This window comes from Leuresthes tenuis, unplaced genomic scaffold (assembly GCF_036924035.1).
Source record: "Leuresthes tenuis unplaced genomic scaffold, fLeuTen1.0.hap1 SCAF_9, whole genome shotgun sequence".
Lineage (NCBI taxonomy): Eukaryota > Metazoa > Chordata > Actinopteri > Atheriniformes > Atherinopsidae > Leuresthes > Leuresthes tenuis.
This window is the reverse complement of record NW_027325363.1, coordinates 20,446,222-20,473,265: the sequence shown is the minus strand read 5'-3', so window position 1 is coordinate 20,473,265 and position 27,044 is coordinate 20,446,222. Positions and strand designations below refer to the sequence as shown.

General features: G+C 43.8%; 1 protein-coding gene across 1 annotated transcript; it reads left to right on the top strand.

Annotated features, from left to right (window-relative positions):
* The first annotated feature begins 1,872 nt into the window (after positions 1–1,872).
* On the top strand, positions 1,873–19,773 carry tiparp (TCDD-inducible poly(ADP-ribose) polymerase). The gene is made up of 7 exons (XM_072392720.1): positions 1,873–2,170; positions 3,188–4,207; positions 10,659–10,848; positions 11,293–11,480; positions 15,300–15,593; positions 16,924–17,181; positions 18,323–19,773. The coding sequence occupies exons 2-7, from the start codon at positions 3,210–3,212 to the stop codon at positions 18,510–18,512; spliced, it is 2,118 nt and encodes a 705-aa protein (XP_072248821.1). The 5' UTR covers positions 1,873–2,170; positions 3,188–3,209; the 3' UTR covers positions 18,513–19,773.
* The last annotated feature ends 7,271 nt before the right edge of the window (positions 19,774–27,044 follow it).

Genomic DNA, 27,044 nt, shown 5'->3' with positions numbered 1-27,044 from the left:
GTCAGTAGGCTCGTGTTTTTAGCAGCAAGGCTGTAATTTCCCAGTTACTAAACCTCAATGCAGCTGCCTGACGCCATCAGTGTTTGTCATAAAGATGTTGTACATGCATTTCTCTTTATCTCCACTACCTGTGGCCTGTGACGGTAATCGCTTGGAAAAATAAATCATTCAGACTCTGCTGACAGATTTTCCCCTTGGCACAAAAGTTCAGGAAGTTCAAAAGTGGAGATGCAGAAATATATGCATGCCTAAATAGTGTTGAGAAGGTTATTAATATGAAATCCCACTAATAAGGAACCACTTCAGTTTCCTTCACAATGACTAAAACAGCGATCCTGTGGCAGAAACAAGAGCTACCTTAATTTCCTGTTATTTTTCTGTTTAGAACAATAGGAAACAGTACAAGGCCAACTTTTTCGTCTGACATTTCCTATGAGATAAATTCTTGATTGTGTGCTAAGTTGCAGTGTAATTAACAACTCTCCACACCTGGATCACTAAACAAGAACAACTGAATTGACGTATTCAGTTGCCTAAATAGATAAAGTTCAGCCCTTTTGAGATATCCACCCTTGAGAACCAAGAAACTGTTTCGCTGAGCAGGTTCAATCGACGAAACTGATGCCGGAAGGCAGTGCAGCACAGCAGGTTCCTAAAAAACTACTTCTGGTAAAACAAGCAGGAGAGGGAAGCTGACTCAACACGCAGTCAGTAAGCATTATGCTCTCTCATGGCAATGTGACACATCAGCTGCACAAGACGTGTCAAGCCACCAAAATACTTAGAAAAAAAATCAATAAATAGCAGATAAGAACAAGAAAAATCACTAATACGGGCAGAATTAGTATTATCATGTGTCAACAGGTTTCATGTTTACTGTCATGTGAAATGACCAAGTGTAACACCATATTCAAATGTGGTTTCACCTCTTCACAAGAATTGCAAGAGGCATGAAAATCACCCTCAAACAAGACTTAACTAAATGTTTGAGTCAAAAAATTTCTTGCACTGACGAAGGGGTCTCCTGTTTAGAACAGATTAGCTATTCATGAATTTAAATTGTGGAAATTAAGTGTTAATTTACTCATGTCAAGCACCCACAGTTCAAGTATTTTATTTTAGTATTCTCTTCTTATGCAACTTTCTTTCTTCTTGTTTATGGAAATATAGTTATTTTTACTCAACCACACAGAGTAAGCCAGTCAACGGGCACAATTTTAGAAGTTCCAGGTTCCCACTCAGACAAAGTTGTCTGCGCCTCCTCAGGGCCCTGGAAACCCCATGCTCAGTGTGCATTGATTATTTGGTAGTTTTATGAATTTGCAAGATATCACAATGTGTCACACTGAAAGGACATATGGATTTTTAAGAGCATCATTTCCAGCAATTGGGTGATAACATTATGTTCCACCCAAATAATGCTGAGATCATCTAAATTGATTTAATCCATCTCAAAGCTTGAGCCAACAAATTGTAACTGCAAAATGGGAGTGGTATCTCTACGTCTTTGTGCTCAATGTTAGTCATGGTAACGTGTTCCATACCTTTAGAGAGCTCAAACATCTAATCCAGCAGAGTGCCTGCACTGTAAATTGATAAGGGAAACAGAGGTCTTTGCCATTTTTCCATTACTCGTTGTCAACATACTTGAAGGTTTTGATGCCATGTTGTAACGCCATCGAGTTTCTTTTTATTGGACTACTTCCGGTGCTGGCATAAACGCCCCTGAGGGTCTCCACACCCCCATGCAGCTTCTCTCCATCACCACCAGACGACTCTCTCTCTCTCTCCCAGTTTGAAGCGAAGCCCCGCCCCTGGAAGGTTGCGGGGGCGGAGCCTGGCAGTGCAGAGCCGGGAGGCAGGCAGAGCTTTTCACAGCACAGCTGCGTAGTGCGTACTGTTCTTTGTCGTTTTGGTCTCTAGAACGCTTGTCCGTCCTCTACAAGGATACAAAGAGTGGCACGTACAGTATGAAATAACGAAAGAGCATGAGAACGGTGGGGGAAGCAGAGGGACACGAGCAACCTAACCGGAACACTGTCTAAGTCCAGTCACGGCTATCAAGCCGTTATCTCCATACTGGATACGGAGCTTTGCCGATGTACACACTGGATTTTACCCACCATAGAGTGTCGAGACCGGGAGGAGAAGGGTGGACTTTATCTCGCAGGTAAGGTTTTTTTGTCGTTTCGGGCTCCTACAAGTGTAAAAAAAAAAAAAGGGGGCATTCGTCATTTTGTAAATCGACTGTGGGAAACCTGCGCTGTAGCAAATCGCCCTGCATACCCACTGCAGCGCGTCACTGTTAGTTTGAAAATAAAAGCATTTTTCAGCTACAGCCCATAAAAGCTCCAGCTCTGTGTTCGTCTTTAAAAAAAAAAAAAAAAAAAAGCTGTAGTAGCGGGTGGTAAAGTAAAGCCCCGGGAAGCCCTGTTTGTCCTTTATCGCCACTCCGCTGCAGTGCTGCCCCGTGTGTGTGTGTGTGTGTGTGTGTGTGCTTGCTTGTGTGTGTCAGCTGTAGCCTACGTGCAAACTTGCTCGGGCAGCGATGTAAGCGGCACGTAGACGGCAGGGGCCGCGTATCGGACTCCCGTGATCAAAATATAGTCCCCAGAGAGAGTGGGGGTTTTGTTACACTCCTGATTTTATCGCTCTAGTGCGGATACGCAGCTGTAATTGCAGGCATGACGTTAGACCAGAGACACAAGAGTGAAGATAAACACAAGGTGCAGTGACATGTTCTCGTTTAATGTGATTAATCTGAGGCTGAAGTTCCCTGAAGCAGGACTGGGTCATATTTGTCCGCTTCGACTGCCTTTCCCTGCTTCCCAAACGAGACTCGGTGTAACAGGCTGTTCCTGTAATGTTCCTACAAGGACTAACGTGACTGTGGTGGCCACTGCGGTGTTGTCCGTGTTACGTGTGCAGGGTCATCTTGGGATCAGACCAGTTTATGGGTTGGGTTGGTGGCGGGTTTCGTTTCAGCAAATAGACGGCGCAGGTTTTCCCTTCCAGGAAAGGAAAGGAGTATTTTCACGCTTACTGTATGGTGTAACAGTTAGCCCAAGCAGCATTATTAATCACTGTTGTATGCGCCAGGATGACTTCACCTTGGAAACCAAGATTACAGGATTATGACTCTTATCTTTGATGACTACCTCTTTCTCTGTCTTTCTCTTTCTTTAAGGACTGTCGGGGTTTAGGTGATCATGGATAAAACTTTGCACATTCTCCAGAAATCCACAGACGGTGTGCCGACTGGGATCTCCCTGGATATGAGTTTGAATATGGACGAAGGGGAATATGTCACGGAACAGCAGATCGTGGGGCTGCCGGACAAAATACCTCTGGTGAAACCTTATTTCAAAAAGAAACAGAGAAAATTGGACGCCAAATGCCTCCATCGCGCCCTGGAGGATCCCATACTGACCACTTTACTGAGCAGGGATACTCTGGTCTCTGGGGATGGGGTATTCGTACCCCGGAACCAGCCGGGCCGGACTCCGGGCAATCTGTGTGCAGCGGCCGTGGTGAAACAGAACTGCGTGGGCCAGGTGTGCCTCAAAGACCCAGGAGCTGCGGGGGAAGCCACAGCTGCGGTCGGAGTACCGGGGCTGATTAGCCGGGACGTTGGTGTGGAAATAACCGATACTACTGAGGAGCTGGAAGAGACAGAGCGGCCCAAAATCGCCGATTCTACCCCCGACTGCTTTCAGCTGAAACCTGGCCTCAGGGCATCGGGTAGCACAGAGACAGTTTCTCCCATACCTCCCATTGTTGCACCCCAGGTTCCTCACCAGGAGGGGGCCATCAAAAGCAAAGACCTATTAACCTCTGGGGGTAGCAATCTTCCTGTCAAAGACTGCACTGGATTCCAGGACCCCCATTCCCTCCTCCTGCAGCCTGACAAAGGAGTGCTATTTCAGGATAAAAGTGAAGAGGCCTCCCTGGACCTGGTTTTCGAGCTGCTCACTCAACTCCAGTATCACACACACCAGTCGGACTCCGTGGACATTTGCGTGGATTTCCTCCAGGGGCAGTGTGTTTATGGCAGTGACTGTGCCCACCACCACACTGTCCTGCCATACCACTGGCAGATCCGTAAGAGCGGCAGCCAGACATGGCAGAGCATAGCAGACGACTCCCAGGAACAGCTGGAGAGACTGTACTGCAACCCTGACAATGATGGAGTCAAGCTCAAATTTCAGTAAGTATCTTCTCTATAGCGTTTACTGCAACACATAGACTATTATTCTTTGTGTATAAAGGCATGCCCTGTGGTTGGAGACATGATCCATCTGTGGGGTGGGAGGGGGATGGGGGGGGGGGGGGGGGGGGGGCACATGATGAGAGTGTTTCTGATTTTGATCTGCACCATCTGTGTCAGTGGGTAAGGAGGCAAATCGTTTTCACTTCAGCTAGTTGAGAACACGAACTGAAACCACAAATAATGCACTTGTTTACAAGCAGCAGTCTTAAAAAAATTCTGTTGAATGCTGACAAAATAAATGTTATTATTCCAAAAGAAGACCATAAGTGAGAAAAAAAAAGCGGACAATGTATTTTTTGATCCTAGGAGGTTGCTCAGTAAAGGGGAGTATATTGTTTTGTTGTAAGTACTGCAGAACAAGACTACTGTCTGGTAAATTGATAGGTATTTGTGACATGGCAACAACAGTTTCAGTAAGCCGATAGGCTGCTTGTGAACGATCAGCCACTTCGGGTTTGGAGTGTTGGAAACCGTAGACCTTAGTCTGAGTTCCCTCTTTGGTTTCACCACCGGTGACAAACTGAAAGCATCAGCTCTACAGCTGTTCTCCACACAGCGATAGCCAAGTAGATGCGCTTGTATTATAAGTGCTCCTTTCACAGCTAGTGATCTATCCATGTGTGAAAAATGGGTCTATTTGGCCTTCATGTGTTTTTAACTGTAGTTAATGTGCACCCTGTGCATATCTTTTTTTTTTTTTTTTATTTGAGCAGCTATGTGCCCGGACACTCCATCGCTCAGCCCTGATACCTGCTATCTGTTTCCTGTATTTCCCTGCTTGCAAACCCAGCCGTGTTATTGGCTGTGGCTCCATTCGAAGCATAATTTGCAGCCCTCGTGACAGAAAGCTGTGAACTTCCCTGACCCTCGGTTCAGTCGTGTGGTCAGTGACACAGGCAGACCTAGCAACTCCCCCCCCGGCCATAAACATGCACATCATAGTGCGCATCTGCACACGCACGCAGTTTGGCGTGCAGACGCTTGCACGAACAGGGTGCATGGGGAAGCTAAGTGCCTTGCAGTGCTCTCACGCACGCCTTTTAGGAGACAGATAAACCTCCCTTTCACTCTCTCACACCCAGTAGATACACAGACACACTCATGCAAGCACTTGGCAAGCCCCAGTGGGGTGACATAAAGGAGTGTGTGGTGCTTCCTGCAAAACTGTGCCGTATGCCAGCACATTTACACATGAGCACTTGAGCACAATGGGTACACTCTCCCTAACTTTTATGACCTTATTTTGAACACAGGTCGCTTTATTCTCTGTATGTGTCCTTTTGCAGTATTATTTTTTTTATTCCAGCCATTTATTTTAGTCGCGTTATTGTTTGAACCAGGTTAGCGCTGCAGTTTGTGTTGACATAGACACTGACGCAGCACTGTGCCATTACGCTCTCGCTCCACCAGCTAGATTTAACCCCCCCCCCCCCCGCACCAGCCCCCTCCAATCGCATCTGATGCCTTAAAGCAGCCGTGTCTGTTTGACATAGTTTATGTCCAAACTGACACGCAGGTTTGCATGTGTGCTCAAAGATTTGTATGTGTTTGTGTGTCTGACTTGCTATTCAGCTGAAACTCTATGCAAAGTGCATATTGCCTCACAAACAGGATATGCACCTGGCAGGGTCAACCCAGATTTTTCACAAGCCTTTTGAGTGTGTTACACTCTCACACAGTCAGATAGGACCATTTGGCTCACTCAGCTGAAACTCCGACTGAAACCAGAAATGCCAGGAAAATTTTGCCAACATATTTACCACCTTTGTTGTCATTGAAAATGCAGTAATGATTATTTACCTTTACACCTACTTGCTGTCATACAGTAATGAGCATTTTGCACTTTTTTTTGCACACATTCTTTGGTTTTTTTTTTACAGTGATGCAATTGTGTGATACACTTTTAGGTGTTACCACAAGTTAAACAGCTACTGACGTGGGGCTGGCCTCTCCCTGCTGGATTCCTGTATTGTTAAACTGTTAGTTTCTGTGATACGTTGACGATGAGTTATTAGATTTAGTAGTCATTTCCGGCTCTTGGAGCTTAACAGCCTGCCAACTGGTGACACACAAACCAAAACTGCACACTGTTCTGGTTTTTCAATGCTCAGTTCTGCCTCAGAAAGCTTTGTGTTGTGCTGTGTGTGTGTGTGTGTGTGTGTGTGTGCGAGAGACAGAGAGGGCTCTTTTGATGCATCTCTTTAGAAACACAAACCAGCTTGTCTTTTCATGCACACAAGACCACAAACACTGCGCCAAAGGATCACCGTGGTTACTACAGCCAAATGATAACATTGTTAGCGATATAAGGAGGAGCAGATGACTTAAAAACCTCTTTATTGTCGATATGGCAACAGCGGCCTGTTTTGCCTTTTGCTGCTTGTGTGCAGCAGGAGAGGAGTGGACGGAAAAGAAAACAAACAATCGCTTTTGTGTATCTGCATCCGATTAGTTGCCGTACTATTGCAGCATGCGTTTATGAGTGTGCGTGTGTGCCGTTCCCATGTGTGTATGAGCCATTGAGTACAGGTTAATCCCATCCATATGATAAGCAGGAATGGACGTTTGACTAATCCGTGTTAGTCATGAACACAGCAAGAAGGAGGAATGTTACAGTCATCACTTCTAAAAGTTATACATTAATAACGCCCCCTACACAACCTGTTAGGTTGTGTTGTGCTGTGGCAGGGAAATCTAAAGTAACATCCACTTTATTTCCACTTGGCCTATTTTAGCATTTCGTGACCCATTTTATTTCATACAGCAAAACACAAATTGACCTCCACATCTCTCATAATTAAGCCAATTTCCTGTAAGAAGTGCATAAGAACTTGAAAAACATGTGGTTGATTTCATGGCCACAAAGAACACATTTCTCACGCCCGTGTGTGAGCGTTGGAGACAGATTCTTTTGTCAGCCATGTGATAAAAGCCTTGCTTGTCATTAACTGACATAAAGAGTCACCGAACACTGAAGGGCAGAGCGACCTGACACCGAGGTGTGTGCATCTTTGTGTTTATATCGTAGGCAGGGGATCCCGCGTTACCTCATTACCTCAAGTGAAATAAGACGGAAAACAAAACTCGAGGGTGGTTGTGTCCAAGTGTGCTTGTTTGCTTGTGTGAGATAAACGTCTTGGATGTGCACACTTTGTATGTATGTGTGTGTGTGTGTGTGTTTGTGGGGCAATAACGTGTCAGACGGATCATGCCATGAATCAGAGGGGCGAGGTCTGGGTCGCTCTGCCTCCTATTAGTCAGAGTCTGCCTCCATCTCTTTTTCCTGTTCCTCTTGTTCCTTGCTCAATATTTAGCACTTTACGTTTCCTTGTCGCTCTAGTCTTTAATCTCTTTTATCAGTGTTAATGTCTTTTGTTCCTCAGTTGTTTCTCGAGAGGCTTAAGATGGGGAAAAAGATGTGGAAATGTTTATTCCTCGCCAGCGCTCTCAGATCTTCTACTCTGAGGTGATACTCGTAATGCCAAACTCAAACCCCGTTTTATGTCCTCACATAATTCATGCCCTGGGTGGCTGTAACATTTTCAAAGGATGGGGTTAAAGAGTCACGAGAGGACACCCTGAACTGTGAGCATAATGATGTGGACAGGGACAATGCAGGAGATGGCAGGTCCTGCTCTCTGTGTGTTTCTTTTTGACTTTGTGTCACAACCTCAGAGCAAAAAAAACAAGCAATGAAATATTAAAATCAGATGCAGAATGTTTTAATGGCTAAGCTGAGAGCGAGGAAACAACACCAACCCATGACATCAATGCGGTGGTGTGTGTGAAAGAAGCCTTCGTCAGCAGATCTGGTTGACTGACTGACTGACTTATCTAGGCGTTGCTGGATGAAGATTGCGTGTGTGTACATGAATTTGTCGAAAGAATGTGTTGTATGTAGGTGTCCGTGCGTACAAGCGTAAATACTCCTAATATATATATATATATTTTCCTAGTTTGTGACGCTCACAATCAGTGGCATAACTGATGATGGAATGCGGCTCCGTGTATGTGCTGTCGTGAGAAAGTCTGTCTGTGTGTGTCCCTTTCAGGGGGAGGGAAAGCCTTTTGGACAGGGCAGCATTCTTTGTTTTCTCTGTCATAATCTGTATTTAGGTGTTTAGTTGTTGCTTAACAGCCTTTTTTTAAAATTATTATTCAATAACCATATCAACAGTTGCCATTTTAAGCCGACAACGTTGGCGTGCCTGCGTGTTTTTCCAACTTTTGATTGGCTCAACTTTTGAAAGCGCCGAATCTCAGTGCACTTAATTTAACTGGTGGAATTTTATTTTTAGAACGGTGCAAAACTAGTCTGGGAGCGAGGTGGAGAACGGGATTCCGTGCAAGGCTCCGGAGACCAGTCTTTGTCTAATTGCGTGTCAGTGAAAGCGGTAATGACACAGGCGTAATCAGCGAGGTGGAGAGACTGCCTGTAAATGTGACAAAGTTCGCTTAACTTCCTCATAATAAAACCTGAATGTTTGTGTATGCACCATGAGTTAGAGATGAGTTCTCTCACACACACACACACACACACACACATCTCCTGTCCTCGTAACATTCCGCTGCTGGTAGAAACTGTTCTGCACAGAGAGGGGATTGTGCAGGTGCACGACTGGCACGTTCTACCTCACATGTTTAAAAACAGAGAACAGAGAGATGTGTGTGGAAACCAAAAGAAGCAGCGAAACAGGGAACAGAGCGGAGACATGACAGAAACAAAGGGACAAATAATTCTGAGAACAAAGTGAGCAGAAGAGAACGGGTTGACCGGAGGTGAAGCAGAAGATGTGCTGTTTCCCCACTCAATTTGCTTGTGCCGTGTTTTCAATTCTTCGCCTGCCTCTCCTCTCGCTGTCATTGCTTTCTCTTGTCGTGTTCAATTGAAAACAGAAGCTCCGCTTGGTTACTTGAAAAAAAGTTCAGAGACAGAACAGAAAATCATGTGAACCTTTGCGTTATCTACCTGCCCCGTCGTTGTGGTAATCTGGTGATCTGCTAATCAGTGACTCACTCCCCAGTCACTGTTTTGTTTCTGCACGTGCTCAGTAAATGACCTTCTGTTTTGCTTCCTCTTGCAGAGATGCAGTCACCCTATGACTTAGCAGAAACCGGTGCTCTAAATGTAGTGCGTGTAACTGCTATTTATACCAGTGTATTTGCAGGGTTTTGGAAAATGACTCAGGGCGTCTTATTATCACCTTCCTGACAGAAACCGATGCTCGTTGCAGCCTTAGTGACCAGTAATTACACTTGATTGGAAGGAAACTCTTGTTGTTCTTGTTTACTGCGTACTTATTATAATGTGCAGTTTCACTGATTCAGGTGGTAGAATTAGTAAGGAGTGTCAGTGGATGGAAAACATGTGAACACTGGAATGTGCTTTATTTACTACAAACCTGAGGCACTTGAACCCCACACGGACACTTTTGTGATGTCTGACCTTTGACTTAACTTACATGTGTTGCCAGATCAAATAAGTAAAAAAAAATAATAAATAGATCAATGAACACCATCAGGCTGTTGGATGGTTTCTGTTGTGTGCCCTCTTGGAGTGAGCGTCTTACACAGATTATAAGGCCCTCATTTTCATCTATGGCTCTGAGTGTTTGTCTGCCTGCCTTCCACGCCATAGCGTGCGAGTGTACGATGCCTACATTTATGTAAGTGTTCTGTCTGACCCAGAAAGGATTTCCCGGAGGCCGTATGAGAATTAATCTGGTGAGACTGATGCACATGCACTCACACACACACACATATTCTGCAGGGTTTTGACCCACACATGTCGAGACAGAGAGGGGTTAGGGGAGCTTCTATGCACATGATAAGATTATGTGTTTCCTCTCTTTATTTACTTACCAGATGGGGACTCTTTCGTGTGCTAAGTGATCAGTAACACTAGTTGACGGCACAGCATTGTACAACAGAGTCCGTGATCGCTGCAAGCTCACGGCCAGAAAGTGAATAGACATATTTCGGCAAATTTTCAACACCTATAATGTTGCCACATCGTGGAACTGGATGAACGGAACATGAACGGGTCCTATATTTCCTCTTATTCACTGCTCATATGTTGCATGCAAGTGTGGTGTTTTTGATGCCCTCATCCTGTGTGACTTATTCCGTTTGAGCAACTGGAGGTCCTGCTCCAGGCCACATGGGTTGAATTAAGGTTCCATCAGCAGCCACATGTTTGGTCACACGGCTGCTGATGATTGAAATACAAATTGCGACCATTTAACAACAAGGTCACCGTGCCACTGCTGCGTGTTAGCTGACTGTGAGTGTGATTGCTTTTTTTTTTCCCTTCTTTCTTTCCCTCCTTCACGCTGATTGCCGCGCTCAGTCACTCAGCTGGTTTAATAGGTTCAACTTTGTCTTTCAGGGGCCGGGTGTTTGCCCTAGAATTTGGGACGATGCGAGCGTGTGACCTCGAGTTCGACTGCGTCCGGCGGCTGACCACTCCCCCCAGCGCTCTGCCCGTGCCTGCGGCAAACCCGAACCCCACCCCCAGCTGTCACACAGTGTGGAAATACTACTGCAGAGACAACTTTGGCTGGAGGGAGTACTCCGAGGTGAGCCGCTCACTGCCTGTGTTTGTTTTCATACACGCTCTGTGAACATAAGGCCAGACACATTAACTTTGCCCACACCAATCAATTGCGTAGCCACAGTGATTGGATCGATTCTCACACACACACACACACATAAACTGATGAACACAATCTGATCACCCTTTGTGACAAAGCTGTCCCCAGCTTTTGCAATTCTTTCCACCAAACCAGTAATCATGTCGTTTTTTATATCCATGTGTGAGAGTTTGTCTCATGATAGCGCTTCAGCTTCATGTTTTTTGAAAACTGACCACGCTTCAATGACATTTCCCTCTCCACACTTCCCGTTCCTCCTCCTTCTTTTGAAAAAACGAAAACTCAGAAGTCAGCTGCAGAAAATGAAACCAATCGGTCGCGACTTCTTCTTAATGTCCTCGCCACCTCTACTTTTCTCTTCCCCTCCAGCCGGTGGTGAAGCTCATAGAGGAGGCGAGTTCGAGGGGTCTCAAGGAAGTGCGATTCATTACGCTGCAGAACCAGTATATCCTGAACATCAGGGAGGGCTTCCAGCAGAATGCCGTCTTCGGGTTCAGGCGTCAGATCAAGAAGCGGCCCATGTTCATGTCATCTGTGATGCTGACGCCACACTTACAGTAAGTAAACACAACTCACATCTCATCCACTCATGTCTGATTGTTTGTTATTATAAGGCAGCAAATATATATGATACTGATCCTGCTGTAGATTTGGTCAGTTTGCTCGTTGGAGTGATGATTGATTCGGACCTTTGGTGCAAACTTCAATCTCCAAAACGGCTCGATGGAACAGCCAAAATCGTAATAAGGACCTTCTGACCAAATGCAGGACTGAGAGGTTCAGGAGGTCCTTTGTCCTCACAGCCATAAGGCTTTTTAACAGTGACTGCTGACATGGTTTTCTCAAATGTATTTATTCATTTATTATTATAATAATAATTATTATTGTTCTCATATACAATCATTGTAAATATTTTTTTAAAAATGAGCTACTTGACTAATTTGAGTTTCGCCCGCTGGGGGATGAATAAAGTATTTTTTCTATTCCATGTCACTAACGGTGGGAAGCATCATGGAAAGTTTTATTTAGCTGTTTAGCACCGGTGAATGGAAATGATTCTAAAGTTTATACAAAACGATCACTTTCAACTCCAGCTATTGCAATCAGGTTATTTATAACAGTTGCCATGGGCTTAAGCCTTAGTTCTATTCATTTTTAGTGCCATTTCCATTGTTAACATGCGAACATTTAGCTCAAATATGGACTCGGAGTATTTAGCATGGCCACTCAAGTATAGGATGACCTGAACAGCGAGCTTTTTTTTCAAACATGATAGTATAGAAGCTATTTTGATGCTAACAAGTATTTCTTCTGAACAGTCAGTTAACCTTGATGCAGGATAACAAATCCCTTTAACAAGTATTGGGATTTAGAATTGATGCTAATTAACACTAAGGGGAAGTGGTCTGGCCACAGTTTAGAGGTCAATCACTAAATTGATCGTCTCTCCCGGTTTCTGCCTTCCTTTGTGTTCCCTGTCAAAGCTTTGAGATCATTTCACTCTCAGACCTCAGTGCTGTCTGGGAATATTTTGTATTTTGGGTATGAGGCAGCTCTAGAAAAAAAGTTATATTTTACATAACATGTCTAGTAACACTGCAGTGTAACTCACACACAAAGCTGGCTTTCTGATATATGTGTCTCCTCATGGCTCTCTGTGTTCTCTGAGTGTCCTGATTTAGTATTTAGAGATGTGCAGGCACACAGAGGTCGGTACACTGTGCCAATGTCACAGTCAGGTTTGAATACTCAAAAGCCCCTGAACACCACTTCCATCTTTAATCCATTCCAGGGCTGCTGCACATTGGTTGCCTGAGCTGAACTTGAAACTCATATTAACACTCATCCGATCTCAGATGTTTGGCAAGTCAAACAGAGTCACCGGGACACAGGAGTTGTCCTGCGCAGGATAAAGCACGCCTGAACCAGACAGATGGAAAATAAGACAATGAGGCAAATGAAAGCGGATGATACAGCAGACAAGAAGATGAGAAAGCCAGCAGGGTGAAGTGAACAGTGAGTGGACAAACAGACAAGCGAAAATAGGCAGCCTCCTCAGCTCAGAAATACCAATGGAGGCGATTTGTTTTGTTTTCATATCCTCCTCTTCCTGTCTATATAGCAGGGATCTGCCGGGCAGCACTCGCCTTGGTCTTATTTTTTTAAACAAGTGATACCAGATTGGAAGGAAGAGGAGTCATTTTACCCCATTTGCAGAATTTTTTAATCTTTTTTTTTTTTCACTTCCCGTGCCGAGCTGGCTGCTGTAGCTGTGCCCTGCCAGTTTCTTCACACAGAACGAGTGCTAGAACGAGCTGTTCCTGCCCAGCCACGATCGCCAAGAGAAGACAAAATAGAGAGCAGGAGATGGAGGAAAGCAAGGGGAAAATTAGATGAGGGAAGCAAGGGACAGAGACAGAAAGTGGAAGAAAGACAGCGAGTCAGAGAGGGTGATCGAGAGCCCCAGCCGGAGAGGCCTAAATGGCTTCCAGACTAGGAGCACAGCAGAGATGAGCCGGTGATTGAGAGAGTGTGAAACATTAGGAGCTGGAATTTGGATCAGGGGCTTGCTCGAGGGACTTCATGGGTCATCTGTTAATTGCATGTGTGCTTCGATGAATCACTTTATCACATAATGGGGGACAAAAAGCCTCGACAAGTCCCGACATGGGAAAGCATTGAAATAGATTTTTTTGTTACATTTGGGTTTTTTTTTTCTTGTGGAATGAATGTAAATCAGCGCAGCTTGCTCTCAAGTGACCGAAGCAGTGTGTGTATCAGGAACGATCTGTGCTAGGCTTAGAGGTTGAGGTCATTAGCTTGATTGGCACTCTCCCTCGCTCCCTTCCCCCCCCTTTCCCTCACTCATCTCTCTCTCTCTCTCTCCTGATGATGTTATTTTTGGCCACCTCCTCCCTCCCTCCCCTGCTATCTCAACAAATCCTTCTCCTTTTCACTCTTTTTCTACCCAACTCCATCATGCTCTTGTTATCTGTCCCTTTTCATTTCACACTTGTTTTCTGCCGCAGTCAGTCTGTGATCTCCTCAAAGCACACGGGGGATAGAGACATCGATTGCATGGGGAGGGGGAGCGAGACCGGACCGGCAAGATAAGAGAGAGGGAGGGAAAAGATGAGAATAACTGTCAGACTAACTCGGAGCCTCTTGATAACACAGACACGTACACTTTCTTATGGTTGATGGAGCTAACGGCATTTATGCTTTCAGGGTGATAAGTTGACAGGCAAACCACTGTTACAGACTCAAATGCCAGACATGATAGGTTTTTTTTTGTGTCACTTGTATGACAGCTCCACAATTGGTATTTTATTCTCCCCTTCTCTTGTGCCCCCCCGCCCGCCACCAACCCACGTTGTCTTGTTTGGTGTCTGGGTTTCATTGCGTGCACTCCTGTTGTTTCGTTTGGTGGCTGACGGCTGCTGCGGAGCAGCGCCGCCCCACAGTGCCCGGCTGTCATGGTTGACAGTTTGAGGAATATGGTTTTTGAACGTGCAGACGTGGTGTGGGATCGGTGCAGCAAACAGTGGTTTTCGTTTCACGTTTGGACACAGTTGTGATTTGAAACAAATGGGGAATATAGCTGTAGAAAGGTGGAGGGAAACGGTTTCAGATGGAAGTTTACATACAGTCGTTGCGGGCATGAGTGTGACGGTAATTTGGGGCTTTCAGTCATTTCTTTGAACTGGTCTTTTTTTTTTTCTTGGACAGAAAATCCACAAAAGTTTCTCTTGTAAAGATGTTTTACAATCTTTCTGTCCCAGAAAAAGAACAGGGGGGGGGGGGGGTCATCAGAAGCCAAATTTAGCCATGTTCATGACACGACTGTTTGTTAGTTTACAGCGAAGCCTGTAAACGATACGTTGTGATGTATGGTTTGCATTTGGTGCTCGAAATAAACGGGGCTGCTTTCCCTGATCCCACGCGGGGACGGACAATTTCTAATGAAAAATCACACTCTGTAAAGATGAGATCAGGGACACAGAGTCACAGTGGAAGCTTTTTAATAAGCAGCAACACGTCTCCATCAAAGCAATCACCCCTCCTGATCTGGTGTGAGTTGTTTTGTTAAGAAGCTAATCGAGTTTAAAGATCAGTGTTTTCTATAGTTGCATGACTGTTTCTGATTAAATGTCTCTGTGTCCTTGTAATTATCACCACATTACATAAAACTTTCCACGAACATGCCTGTTAATTGACAGTTTCAAACAGTGATTCCTTTATACAAAGATGAAGCAGCTGGGAATCCTGAATGCAAAAGCAAATGCTTTGAAATTTTTTTTCCCCTTTCCATAGCACTTGTAAGCCCACATTTCCAGTAAAACATCTCACGCTTTCTGCTTTATTTATTTTCCTAGGACTTTGGGCGGCATCACTTTAGCTCCTCTCCCCTCCTCTTCTGCCTCTGCATCCATGGATGCCTCCGCGTCACATCCCCTCTCGCCAACAACCACCAACCCGCCCAGCCTTTTCCCAGAAACGTGGTTGCCGATGACGATGAGCCAGGACTTCCTGCGAGTGCCCGTCTCCCGTGAAGACCGCAGCTACAGGACGGTGTACAGCCTGTTCCACAAGACAGTATCAGAGACCAAATTCAGGATCATCAAGATCCAGCGCGTGCAGAACCCCTTCCTCTGGGAGAAATACAAGAGGTGAGAGCAGAAGCAGAAAATCCCAGATCATTTTATCTGTACGGGGCTAACGTTACCGAGCAAAGCTAAGCTGGATGCCGGCACTTTTGTGTGTGCTCGTTTCTTTTTACTTGCACTTTTTCACTTGCATGCTATGTGGTGAAGCTGTGGCATAAGACTGTGACACATTTTTGGTTGCGATATTGAACATAACTCTGCTGTAAGGATCACTTGTTACTGTGTCGTGACTGAGAGAGACATGATTTCCGTCCAAGTTTCACACTCATGAGATTCTTCTTACTTAAAAGCATAAGATACAGTAGTTTTACAAGGTAACAAGCGCTACTTTGTGTTTTATATGATATTATGAATCCAGAGTGGCTGAGAAGTTGCACCAGATGCTTGTGGTTAAACTGAAGAATGTTTGCAACAAGCTCTGTGTATCTCTTTAGAAAAAAATAAACTGTACAAGAGTGAATGATTAACAACGCAAGAGGGAGAAAATAAAAAAGAAAATAGGCCAAATGCTACCAGCTGTGTGAGACTTCGTGAGAACAAGCTGACAGTGGTGTGTGAACACAGCAGATGGAGAGATGTTTGGTGATGAAGATGTTCCTGTTGTGAGCGCAGCAGGCTAACCGCTGTGGTTGGAGCAGGGCAGGTCCTATCAGCTGTGACAGTTAAAATCTCCCACCCACACCGGCCGGTACCACACGGTTTCGCAATGACTGACAGTCTGTGTGCATGTTATCGTCTCCGAAAGCGGTGCCCCTTTCAGTTGATTTCCTTTTCCCACACTACGGCTATGGCAGCAAAGCCATAACTGCTAGTCTTTCTGCTTCAACTGGGTGTGTGCGTTGACATTGTAAGTGGGTAGTTGTAAATAGGAGGGAAGCTGAGCAGCTTGAACCTACATTTAGTTAGTAGGAAATTAAAAGCGTGTGTGTGAGTAAGTGTGTGGCATCACCTCGCAGGCTGTGGTATCATGGGAGGTCATGTGTGGGTCACAGCCTCTGTGACTCAAATGCTTTTTCCTCCGCCTGTCTGATTAATCTGTTCACACCAAGCGAGTGTCATATACGTGCTGGATGTGTTGCTTATGAAACTGATGAGGCGCAGTGTTTTTTTTTTTCTGTCGTTTTAGAGGAAATAAGATTTTGCAAAGTTGTACACGGATTAATGGTGCAAGAGATGACCTTTCGTAGCCTGTTGGCCATAAAGAACAGAGAGCACGGAGGTTTCTGTTGTTTAGCTTTGCACCGAGCTTTGTTAGTTCCTTCCATATAAGATGAAATAATCACATTTGCCATCTATCTTTTTATTTATTCATTTTTTATTTTTTCTTCATCAGGAAGAAGGAGTACATGTCTCGCCGGATGTCAGAGATGGACCGGCTGCTGAGCGAGCGCCACCTCTTCCACGGCACCTCAGCCGACGTGGTGGAGGGCATCTGTAAGCACAACTTCGACCCACGGGTCTGCGGCAAACACGCCACCATGTTTGGCCAGGGCTCCTACTTCGCCCGCAAGGCCGTCTACTCCCACAACTTCTCCAAGCGCTCGCCCAAAGGAGTTCATTGCATGTTCCTGGCCAAAGTCCTCACTGGCAGGTGAGTGTGGGGGCTGTAGTTTACGTGTTTATGACGTGTTACGTGTTACGTGTCTTCCTGCTGACTGAATCACTGGAAAATAGGCGCATTGCTCTGTGTTACAACTCCGATATTTTATTTGTCTGATCCAACGAAGAAAGATCAATTCATTTTCAAAAAGCACAACTTTGCGATTACTCGCAGCGTCCATTGTTTGATTCTTTTCTGTGCCAGTTGTATGCTTCAGCTAGTCAACCACATTTTGCTTTGAAATGAGCTGGAGGGATCGTAGCTGATTGAATGCTAAATCGAGGCCTTGTGTATCCCAGTTTCATTGGACTTTGCTTGGTTTAAAGTCCCAAATGAAGAGTGCGGTTTGTTTGACAAGTACATTCCCTTCAGTGCACACCTCTCCATAAACAACTTTTTCTTTTTGACCCTTTCTCTCCCATGCGCTTGGTGCTTTCAGATTAGATTTACAGAGCACATCAACATCAATTTAGATCATGAAAATCATGAGGTTCTTTTCCATAAACCATCTTTCAGCCATGCTTTGCGTCATGCAACTCCCATCCCTTCAAATGCAAGTCAAATCTGCAGCCGCACATGTAAAACAGCTGATTTGGCTGGACCATCATACATCACCACCTTTGTTATGCTGCTGCAGACTGTCTGCGGTCCATCCAGAGGATTCTGTTGGGCTTTGGAAACCCCCCACCTCCATCCACGCACATTCTCCCTCTAAACCTGGGTTCAATCTGACACACAACTCAGGCAGAGACATTACTTCCAGGCTGTGCCTTTGTCTGTAGCTGACAAAGGTCTTATTTCAATATGCTTTATTTATGATCCTCGTGACAATGGTGCCGAGATGGATATATGAGGGTCTCTATGGTTTGACATTAATATTTAAGAGAGTAGAGACTAACTGCTTACGATGCATTGGTTCATTTCATACATTTACTTACGATACACTAAGTTAATGCTTCTAGAATTCAAGGTTCTCTAAAATCCCCAGAGAAATAGACGTAATCGTTGGATTTCTAAATCCTCTTTTAGGTGGTTAAAAATGGTGACAAACTTGATGACAACTACTTAAAGGTCGTCCCAAAGGCATAACTGAGATTTTCCTTGTTTTGTCCTCTTTGTTATCACCAAACAGGTTCACTGTTGGAAATCCCTCCATGCGACGACCTCCACCCATCAACCCCCGCGATCCCTCCAGCGACCTTTATGACTCCTGTGTGGACAACTGGGTGGACCCCCAAATTTATGTCATTTTCAATGACGACCAGAGCTACCCTTACTTTATCATTCACTACGAGGAGGTACCCGACATTGTCGGCGTTTAAGCCCTACGTCCCAACTTGTATTGCTCAAATCGTACTCTGGATTGCGTCTGTCGAGGTGGCGGATGGGTAGAGTTTATAACTTCAGATGAAAAGGAAAAATCAAGGTGAATGAAGTTGGCACTGACGTTATAAAGAGTTGGTGTGACCACCTCTATTAGAACGAATTGATTAAACTTCACACATCTGGTACTCAGATAAAACAGATCACACCAGACTGACAAATGTTTGCGAATACTCAGCGATCCAGGTCTACAGAAGGCTGGATCCAGACAGTATGGACTGTATTAAGGAACAAGATTCCCAGATTCAACTGGACAAAACTGGATGGCAAAGGACGACACCTGTTTCATCCAGAGTTCGGACGCGGATGACACCTGAAACAGCTGCAACAGACTTGAGTGGACTCTCATACCATATTTTAATAACTAACGTGAACCAGGAGCCCAGTGACGATCATCACTGGGAAAACACGGATTTTACTTATTTTACTGATATGGAGCAAATGCAGGAAAAAAAGAAGCAAACCATGTCCCCTTATCACGACTTAATTTGTTCGACTGGACATGAACTTGTTTCGGCATCAGGACAAACACTTTAGAGGACGGTTTGTGTCCTGCCAGTACTGTGAATGACCAACTGGCCATATTATTGTTTTAAGGAATCAGCAAACAACCAATCAGAGGCCTCCATAGAGAGAGACCATGGTAACTTTGACCCTCATGTCATTCTCTTTCACTAATCTTAGTGAGTGCATACCCAGTCTCCGGCCCAGTTTTTATTTTCTAGTCTCTGTGCTGCGTGTTTGATTCCTTTTAATTTAGTGGACATTAATCTTGTTGCCTATTCAACCAGACAATAGACCCAATTCTCAGAGTGACATCCACATACTGTAAACCTCCTGGCAGAGGATTCACATGAAGCTGCTCCTAGTTGCCGTTTATGCTTTTGCGCCCACTACTCTGGTTCCTCTCGGGGGGGGGGATCAGAGGGTGTGCAGATTGATGCTGAGACTTATGCTGCCGCTGCGTTACATCAACAGCCGAAGCTCATCTCTCTCTCGGACCGCTCTCTCGCTCAGAGACAGTAGACCTTTTTTTTTTTGTTTGTTTTTTTGTTTTTTTTAGACAAACTGTACAGGTGTTTTTCTTTGTTTATATTTCAACTGTGTGCCTTTTGTTCATAAAAATGTTTATTTATGTTAGTTTAATGTAACATTGATTAAATAAAAAAATTTAAAAGCGCAAATTACTTGAATGGTCAATTTGTGCTTTATTTAAATCTTGTAGAGTCAGAGAATGAGAGATGGGGAGAAAGTGCGAGAAAAAAAACATCCATTTAAGGAGTTCTGGGTGGTGGACAAGAATTAATGAAGGGGTACATCTGTAAATGTCTTAGTGAAGAGTTTTGTTGTCACTAAAGGCTGCCAATGTGGAATCTGAAGAGGGTGCTGGCCTTACATGTTACAAGTAACAGAGACATTGTTGAGTCAGTGCACTGCTGCCTGAAGATATGCACATAACCTCACAATGAGCTAACGTGTCTCCATGCAGAAAGGGCCATTGCTTTACTACGGCCGGCGGTGTGATGATGTTTATGTTGGTAACAAACAAAGACTCGCGATTTCAGCCTCCTACTTCGATAAAATCTGAAATGATTTGAGAGGAGGACTCCGAACTACTGGTCAAAATCAGAAATGTGCTTTTAATGATTAGACGGCATTGTTTGTGTTTTTTTTTTTTTTTCCATACACCCTGCATTTATTCATAATTGGAGCTACTGAAAATGGTTGGATGACACTCAGCTCCAGCCAGAAACATCGTCACCAGCCACCATTGGGGACATGCACATCCCATAAATGCATCATGAGCTCTGTCGTGAACTCATTTTATCTTGGAAAACAACCTGCAGCGTAAAAATGAAACTGCTGAAAATTCGCCCTATTGCATTGATTTTTTTAATGTATTTTTTTGCCTTTAATCAAATTATGTGTTTATGTTCCTAATTACTGAGCTGTACCTTGTGGGTGGATGTTTTTAACCTCGAGCAGAACCAGAAGACTGTTTTCTCCCATTCAAGCAGGCTGCGAGTATGGTTGGTATAGATCTTAACTTGCCCACATTAAAGCAGAGGCAGATATTTACCAAAATGGCAATAGAGGTACTTTCCGATAACTTCGCACTGAGAAAAGTAGTTCAACATGGTGCAACTGCGATATCTAAAACTATGAACATTTCAGAAGAGTTTAGTTAATTAGATTTTTTTGGTCCAGTGGTATTAAAATTAGAGAAAGATTTCTTCTAATCGCAGCTTCCATGCCTGCCACATCCCCAGGCTCTGCTCTCCTCTCCTCTCCCCTCACCTCATCCCCAGCAGTCTATCATCTGAGCGCCGTGTCTAATGGGGTCCAGAAGGCTGGCAGAGGCTGCCCACTTGGGGCAAAGAGTCAAAGAACTCGACACAGCACTATTCATCAAACACCTGTCTTATCTCTCGCCTCATCTGCTGACCAAATCCTCTTATCTAACCCTCTCAGAACTTTTTGTTCTCGCTCAAACAAACTTGTACCTGTTTCCATATTTCATTTGGAGACATCTGTGGGTTAACGGAATAGTTTGCATTGGGTTGCTACAGTTAGCCACAAAAAATGAATCAACGCTAGGAAAGACTTTCACAACCTGAATATGTAACAAATCATATAAAATGTTGTTTAAAAGTTGATCTTGATTGTTCACTAATACACTGGTTTTTATACCGAAGTACTAGAGCTAAACTTCGTCTTTGTCTCGCTGTCATTTGCGAATGGTTAGGGTTAAAATGAATATGCATGGTTGGGCTTAGACATTACGAAATGGATGGTTTGGGTTAGAAAATGTTGCATGGTCAGGTTACACATCATGCTAGTCATGCTCTGGTGGACTCATCATGTCACCAGAAGCTGCTGGAGACCAAACAACTCACCAGGGATAAGTTGCCATCTCACAATTTCAAACCATGTGACTCTGACACATTTTAGTATGTTCACAAATGTTCCTATTACTCATTTTCTGGTGAGACAGAGCGGCGGGATCCGTTGCACAGCTCACACGTAGTCACAGAGCAGGTTTTTACGACAAGAAATGTCTTGTCCACCCCAAATTAACAAGGAGAGGAGAGAGGTTTGTTAGCATCTGAGATGAGTGGATCCGCTCATCAGAGGATGAACACTAAATTAAACCAGTTTTTAAAATCTACAAGCACCTCTCGAAGTTTAATTGACTAAATCCTTTTTAGAGACAGTCTTCCAGTGCAAATTGTCCGTATTGGTCGTATATTCATTCAGGCAGATCTGACGTGTGATCACCTTTTAATAATATGCGCCTTCAAGTGGTGGTGCACTGGCATCTGCATGCAAAGTTTAAAATTGGGGTCCATGAAGGTTAAGGTCACATTGTAAAAAAAAAAGAAAGGATTTTAACATGAACCATGATAATTTTACCCAAACCAAGCAATGGTGTTGTCTAAAGCCAACCAGGAAGTAAAAAAGTTTGGCTGGAACGTGTTGTGTTTACATGGAACCAGGACAATCAGCAATCTGTTTTAACCTAAACCTTAACCCAACCAGGATGTGAAAAAATTTTGATTTAGCAAAACGTTGCCGTGTTATTGGCTCAAGGTAACCCAGGACTTGCCATGATTCGGTCTCAATCTGGCCTCAAACGAAGGCGTGTGGTTCAAAACGCAGTGCGAGGCCACGCCTTCCAGCCCTCCTCATGAGGACTTTGAGGCTTCTTAAAGGAATGACAGTTGCGGAACTTGTTGGATCTCCTGAAATCTACACTGAAGATAAGACTGAACTGAACATAAATAAAGAGTTAAGAATACAGAGTTGTCCTTCTAACCACCCGGACATCCTTCATGGGTTTAAAAAAGTTTTTTGGCAACAAACTCACAGCTTGAGAACCACTGGTTTAAAAAAAAAAATGTTTTGGTCTGCACTGATTGGCAGCTTTCTCAGCAGATTTTTTGTTCAAACCACCATTTATTTTTATTTCCTTTGTGTCTCTGCAAGTGTGCTGCTCAGTCTCAGCGTCCCTCAGCCCTGCTCTCTGCTTGGCCTGTCAGTTGAGACTCTCGTGCTGAGTTTTCGCCTTTTGGCAGAAGAGAGGAAAATTTAAGAGAGTGAGGGAGGGGAGGGCTTGAGAAAAGATACTGAGGTATATGGGGAGTTATTTTGATATCTGCATGCCTCCTTGCTGAGCTGCGGGCCTTTCTGCTCGTCTTGTGTACATGTAAAGTCACACAGGTTGCCCTCTGTTTGCCTGCTTCTCCCTATATGTCCCTGTCTCTCTTGCTGAGCTTCTCCACCTCTTAAGCTCTCCCTCTACTCTTTCCATTTTTTTAAATTTTATTCAGACGTCTTTTTCAATTTACCCCTTCTCATCATTTCGTAACTGCCTGAAACACTTTTGCTTTCTCATCTTTATGATTACAGCCCTTTCCTTGCTCTCATGGTCTTTGTATCTTGATGAGTCATGCAGCAGGCACTGGCTGGGTCTGTTTGCCTGACTGCCCTCCAGGAATTACCGCTGGCACTCAGACAGCACTACTTGACCTGGTCGCTGAGGTTAGCAGAGAAGAGACAGAAGAGGATGGCATTAGAAGATGCAGATGGGGGAGGGGAGGGGGAAGAGGAGAGGAGATGATGGAAGCTCAGAGGCAGATAAAAGATGAAGAGGAAAGATGAGGTTGCAGAAAAACACACACAGAACTGTGCCTGTGAGAGAAAGATAAAGTGCGGCCATCATCAGAGCAGCAAAATAACTTGACTGTTTCAGAGGACTGCGTTGTTTGATCTGTGTGTGTGTCCACATTATGCTTGCTCATTTGAAGTAAAGGCTGAGAAGCTTCTAAAGCAAGATGCAAATCAATTTGGATGGATTTATAATTAATTCGGGCTTCGTTGTACATTAGATTCAAATGTGGAGCTGCACTAACAAACACAGATACGTTGAAAAGAACCCAGCTTATCAGATTTTCCATTTTGAATTGCACCTTGTTTAAAAAGAGGGTTCCTCTGTCGCCAAACAAGACAATTCAACACTCCCACGCTGATTTGTTACAAGTATTTTTTAATAATGATGTGTGTGCAAAGTTGCCTCGGCTGATTTTACAGTCAGAGTTTGTCACTGACTCGCAGGGTTATTTTCATTTCTTTTGGATGACACTGTTACCAAGAAAAACACCACCGTTAATGTGCTGCACACTGTGGAACTAACCGGATTTTTATCACCTATCATACTTCTTTTTTAACACCTCGTCAATCTGTATTTGTAGGAGTGTTTCCCCTTTGACGTGAACAAGCTATATATATTTTATGTGCATGTGAAAGGTCTGGAAAGTTCCGAGCGAAAATTCTCACACAGGATTTAAATTCTTTTTTTTGTTTAATGTTGTTTAATGTCATCACCACAGACGACATTTGCATAACGCCTGCCTAGAAGCTGTTTTTGGTGCACTTTAAACAAAAAAAACAACCAGCCAAGCAGTCAGATCAGACTTTATCTTTTAGGAAGGGAGTGATTGAACAGAAAGGAAACAGAGGATTGGTAGCAGTCTGAGAAAATAAATCTGTCTGTTAAATGGGCCTGTACAGTAATATTAGTTATTGCAGTATCAACATGCACATAATATATCGCCATTTTGACTTATTTGACGTATAGGGCTGCATTCCACTGTGCCTTTGTGTGTGTTCCACAACAAATCAGCATTCACAGATGCGGAAGTGGAATGCAGCCCTTGTTCATACGCCTGAGATTAACCAAATTAAGTCATTTTTATGTCACAAGTCATGTCCTCATTACAATATTCCACAATTATATTGCACAAGTGCCTAAAATTGTGCGGCCCCACTGCTAAACATTAATGCTTGTAAACCTGTTGGAGGAGAACACAGATAAATGTGTCTGAACTTTTAGTTTAGTAAAACATTTGCTCCTAAGAATTATTTCCTGAGATAAATCAAGCAGCTATATTTTAACAACACATGTTCTGGGTTTGTTTGCTTAATCTGTTTTGCGTCTACTTATGAATCTCAAAGCAGAGTCTACCAAAAAACAAACCTCGACGGACCGTCAGCTACTCTGGGCCGTGGTCTCTCAAAGACTCACAGACTAATAAGAACAAACCTCCAAAAAACGCCCCCACCTGAAACGGATCTGACAAATCGGACGCCACAGATCGCAGGCAACGTCCACCTGTTTAATTTTCTAATCACATAATAACATTTGGAAAAAACAGAATAGCATGGTCTCTTTCTGGTAGCAGCTATAATCATATGTATTTCTTTGCGTTTCACACTTTCCTGTGTAGATATAAGACATGTTACACACAAACTTGATTTATATATGAAAACAAACCAATGAGGAAAAGAGAGGTATTAGTGTTTTTGTTTCTTTAACTGTAAAATTTACAATTACGCAGGCCAACGGGAAGTTTCGTGTACTTACGTTTTTCAAATGGAAAGGTCGTATTTTTCATTGGTGTTGTAGATATCACCATTCAGTGTGTGGTTGTGATTCATTTGCTTGGAAGACTGACTCCCACTTACCTCGTTCGCCTTTTCTCTCCCTGTCAGGTCGCCTCAGCTGAAACTCCTCACATAAGTTTCACTCTGGAGCCTCAAAGTACCGACTTAAACCTTTTTATATTGCTCTAATATCTCTATCATTCATGCACATGCCGGCATGCACGCAGGAGTTTGCGCATGCTTATTTATTTATTCTTCTTTTTTTTTTTTTTTACAAAATAGTCACACAGACACGTGTATCTGGAAATGTCTGAGCTTTGGTGTGCATTAAACCAATATCTCATAACTCCTCTCTCACACGCATGCATAACACTAACTGACATGCAGGCACATATGTATGCACGCAAACCTACGTATGCAAAAATCCACACACAAACCCACTTCCTGCATTAAGCCCCTGTCCATATTGCTCCAACGATGCCCAGCTGCATCCAATGAACATTCCAGTTGCTGTTTCTCTTCCTCCCTCCCTCTCTATCATTTCAAATTTCAGTTCTAAGCCTTAAAGAGTGCAGGCAGCCAAATATGGTCTGGCTCATGTCATGAACTTTGTGCGACCTTCTAAAGCTGCAAAGAGATGATGACCTTTGAGACCCCGCTCAAGGCTGAGCTTTGGGCACAGTTTTGCATGAGGACAGAAAGCAAACCCATGTGCATGCACACTTTGCACGCTGCTGCAGCTCCAAAAGAAAGTTCATGACTTCATGTTGAATATTTGAATATTAAGTGGCTCTTTTTTACTATTTCTGCATCCCTGATTTATGGCCTTCAAATCATCTCCACCATATATTTGTGTATGTGCTCTTTCTCTCCCTGTGCCTTTTCATAACTTCATTTTGGTGCGGCTAAGGATTTAGGATTTTCAGAACTGCACTGTGTAGTTTCAACCTGTCGCCTCTCGTGAGTCTTGGTGGTGAAAGTTCACCACATCGAGAGCTCATTGTTGTGAAGACAAAGGATGGACTTTTGAAATTTCCCAAAGGACAACAATGAGGCGATACCTTGTTTTTGCCACGTGAAACGGAAAAAACATTGCTAACTCTGGTGCTTGTGCTAGGATGTGGCCATTGATTTTGGAATCATACTGATATCAACTTTCTAGCATAGGATGCTTGGAAGTAGGCTACAAAACAGATGCACGTCTAAAAAAGAGCCACCACTTTACCACCGTCCCTGTGCTTGATGCGAGTACAGAGAAAATCGAAGTCCTTTCTCTGTTTGAGTGTCTCTCTCTCTCTTTTTTCATTATCCATCTTGCTCGCTTTGCTCGACCAGTCCTGCTGTCAGCTCCTGTTTACCTAATTGGGGTTCAGAGGACTTGAGTCCGGCGGGGAGAGGAACAGAGGAGAGCGATGAGCACGAGGTGACAGAGCGAGACAAAGGGGCTTCGGTAACAGGCCTGGTAGGAGCTCAAACAGGAGGGAATCCATCCTGAAACATTCTGCAACATTAAAAAGAGCCCACATCGTGCTTGTTTACAGGTTCATAGTTTTATTTTGGGAGTCTGCTAGAAGAGAGTTGCAAGCTTTGGTGTAAAACAATAAATAGAAAATAATTTTGTCACGCTGAACATTGCTGCAGCACCTCTTGTCACCTCCAGTCGGAAATAATCTCTTTTAGCTGTAATTTCTTTAATAATGATAATGAAAATAATGAAAAAAAAAAAGCCTCTTTAAATCTGCTTAAGAATCAGTGGTGCACAGGCATACAATATACACACATTTCAAGGACCAGGCATAGAATTAAACTTATCAATGTATTATTATCAAATAATTTTGGGATTGTCATCAGGTAATTATGATTGACAAAATAAGATGATTTAATGACAGATTGAAAAAAGATTGTGTTTAACTCACCATGCTATGCGGATCCTATAAGGTTAAATTGACTTTGAGAACATAAATACCTGAACAGATTATAACAGTATTATACAACAGGGTAAGCCATATTCAGTAATTCAGTAATCT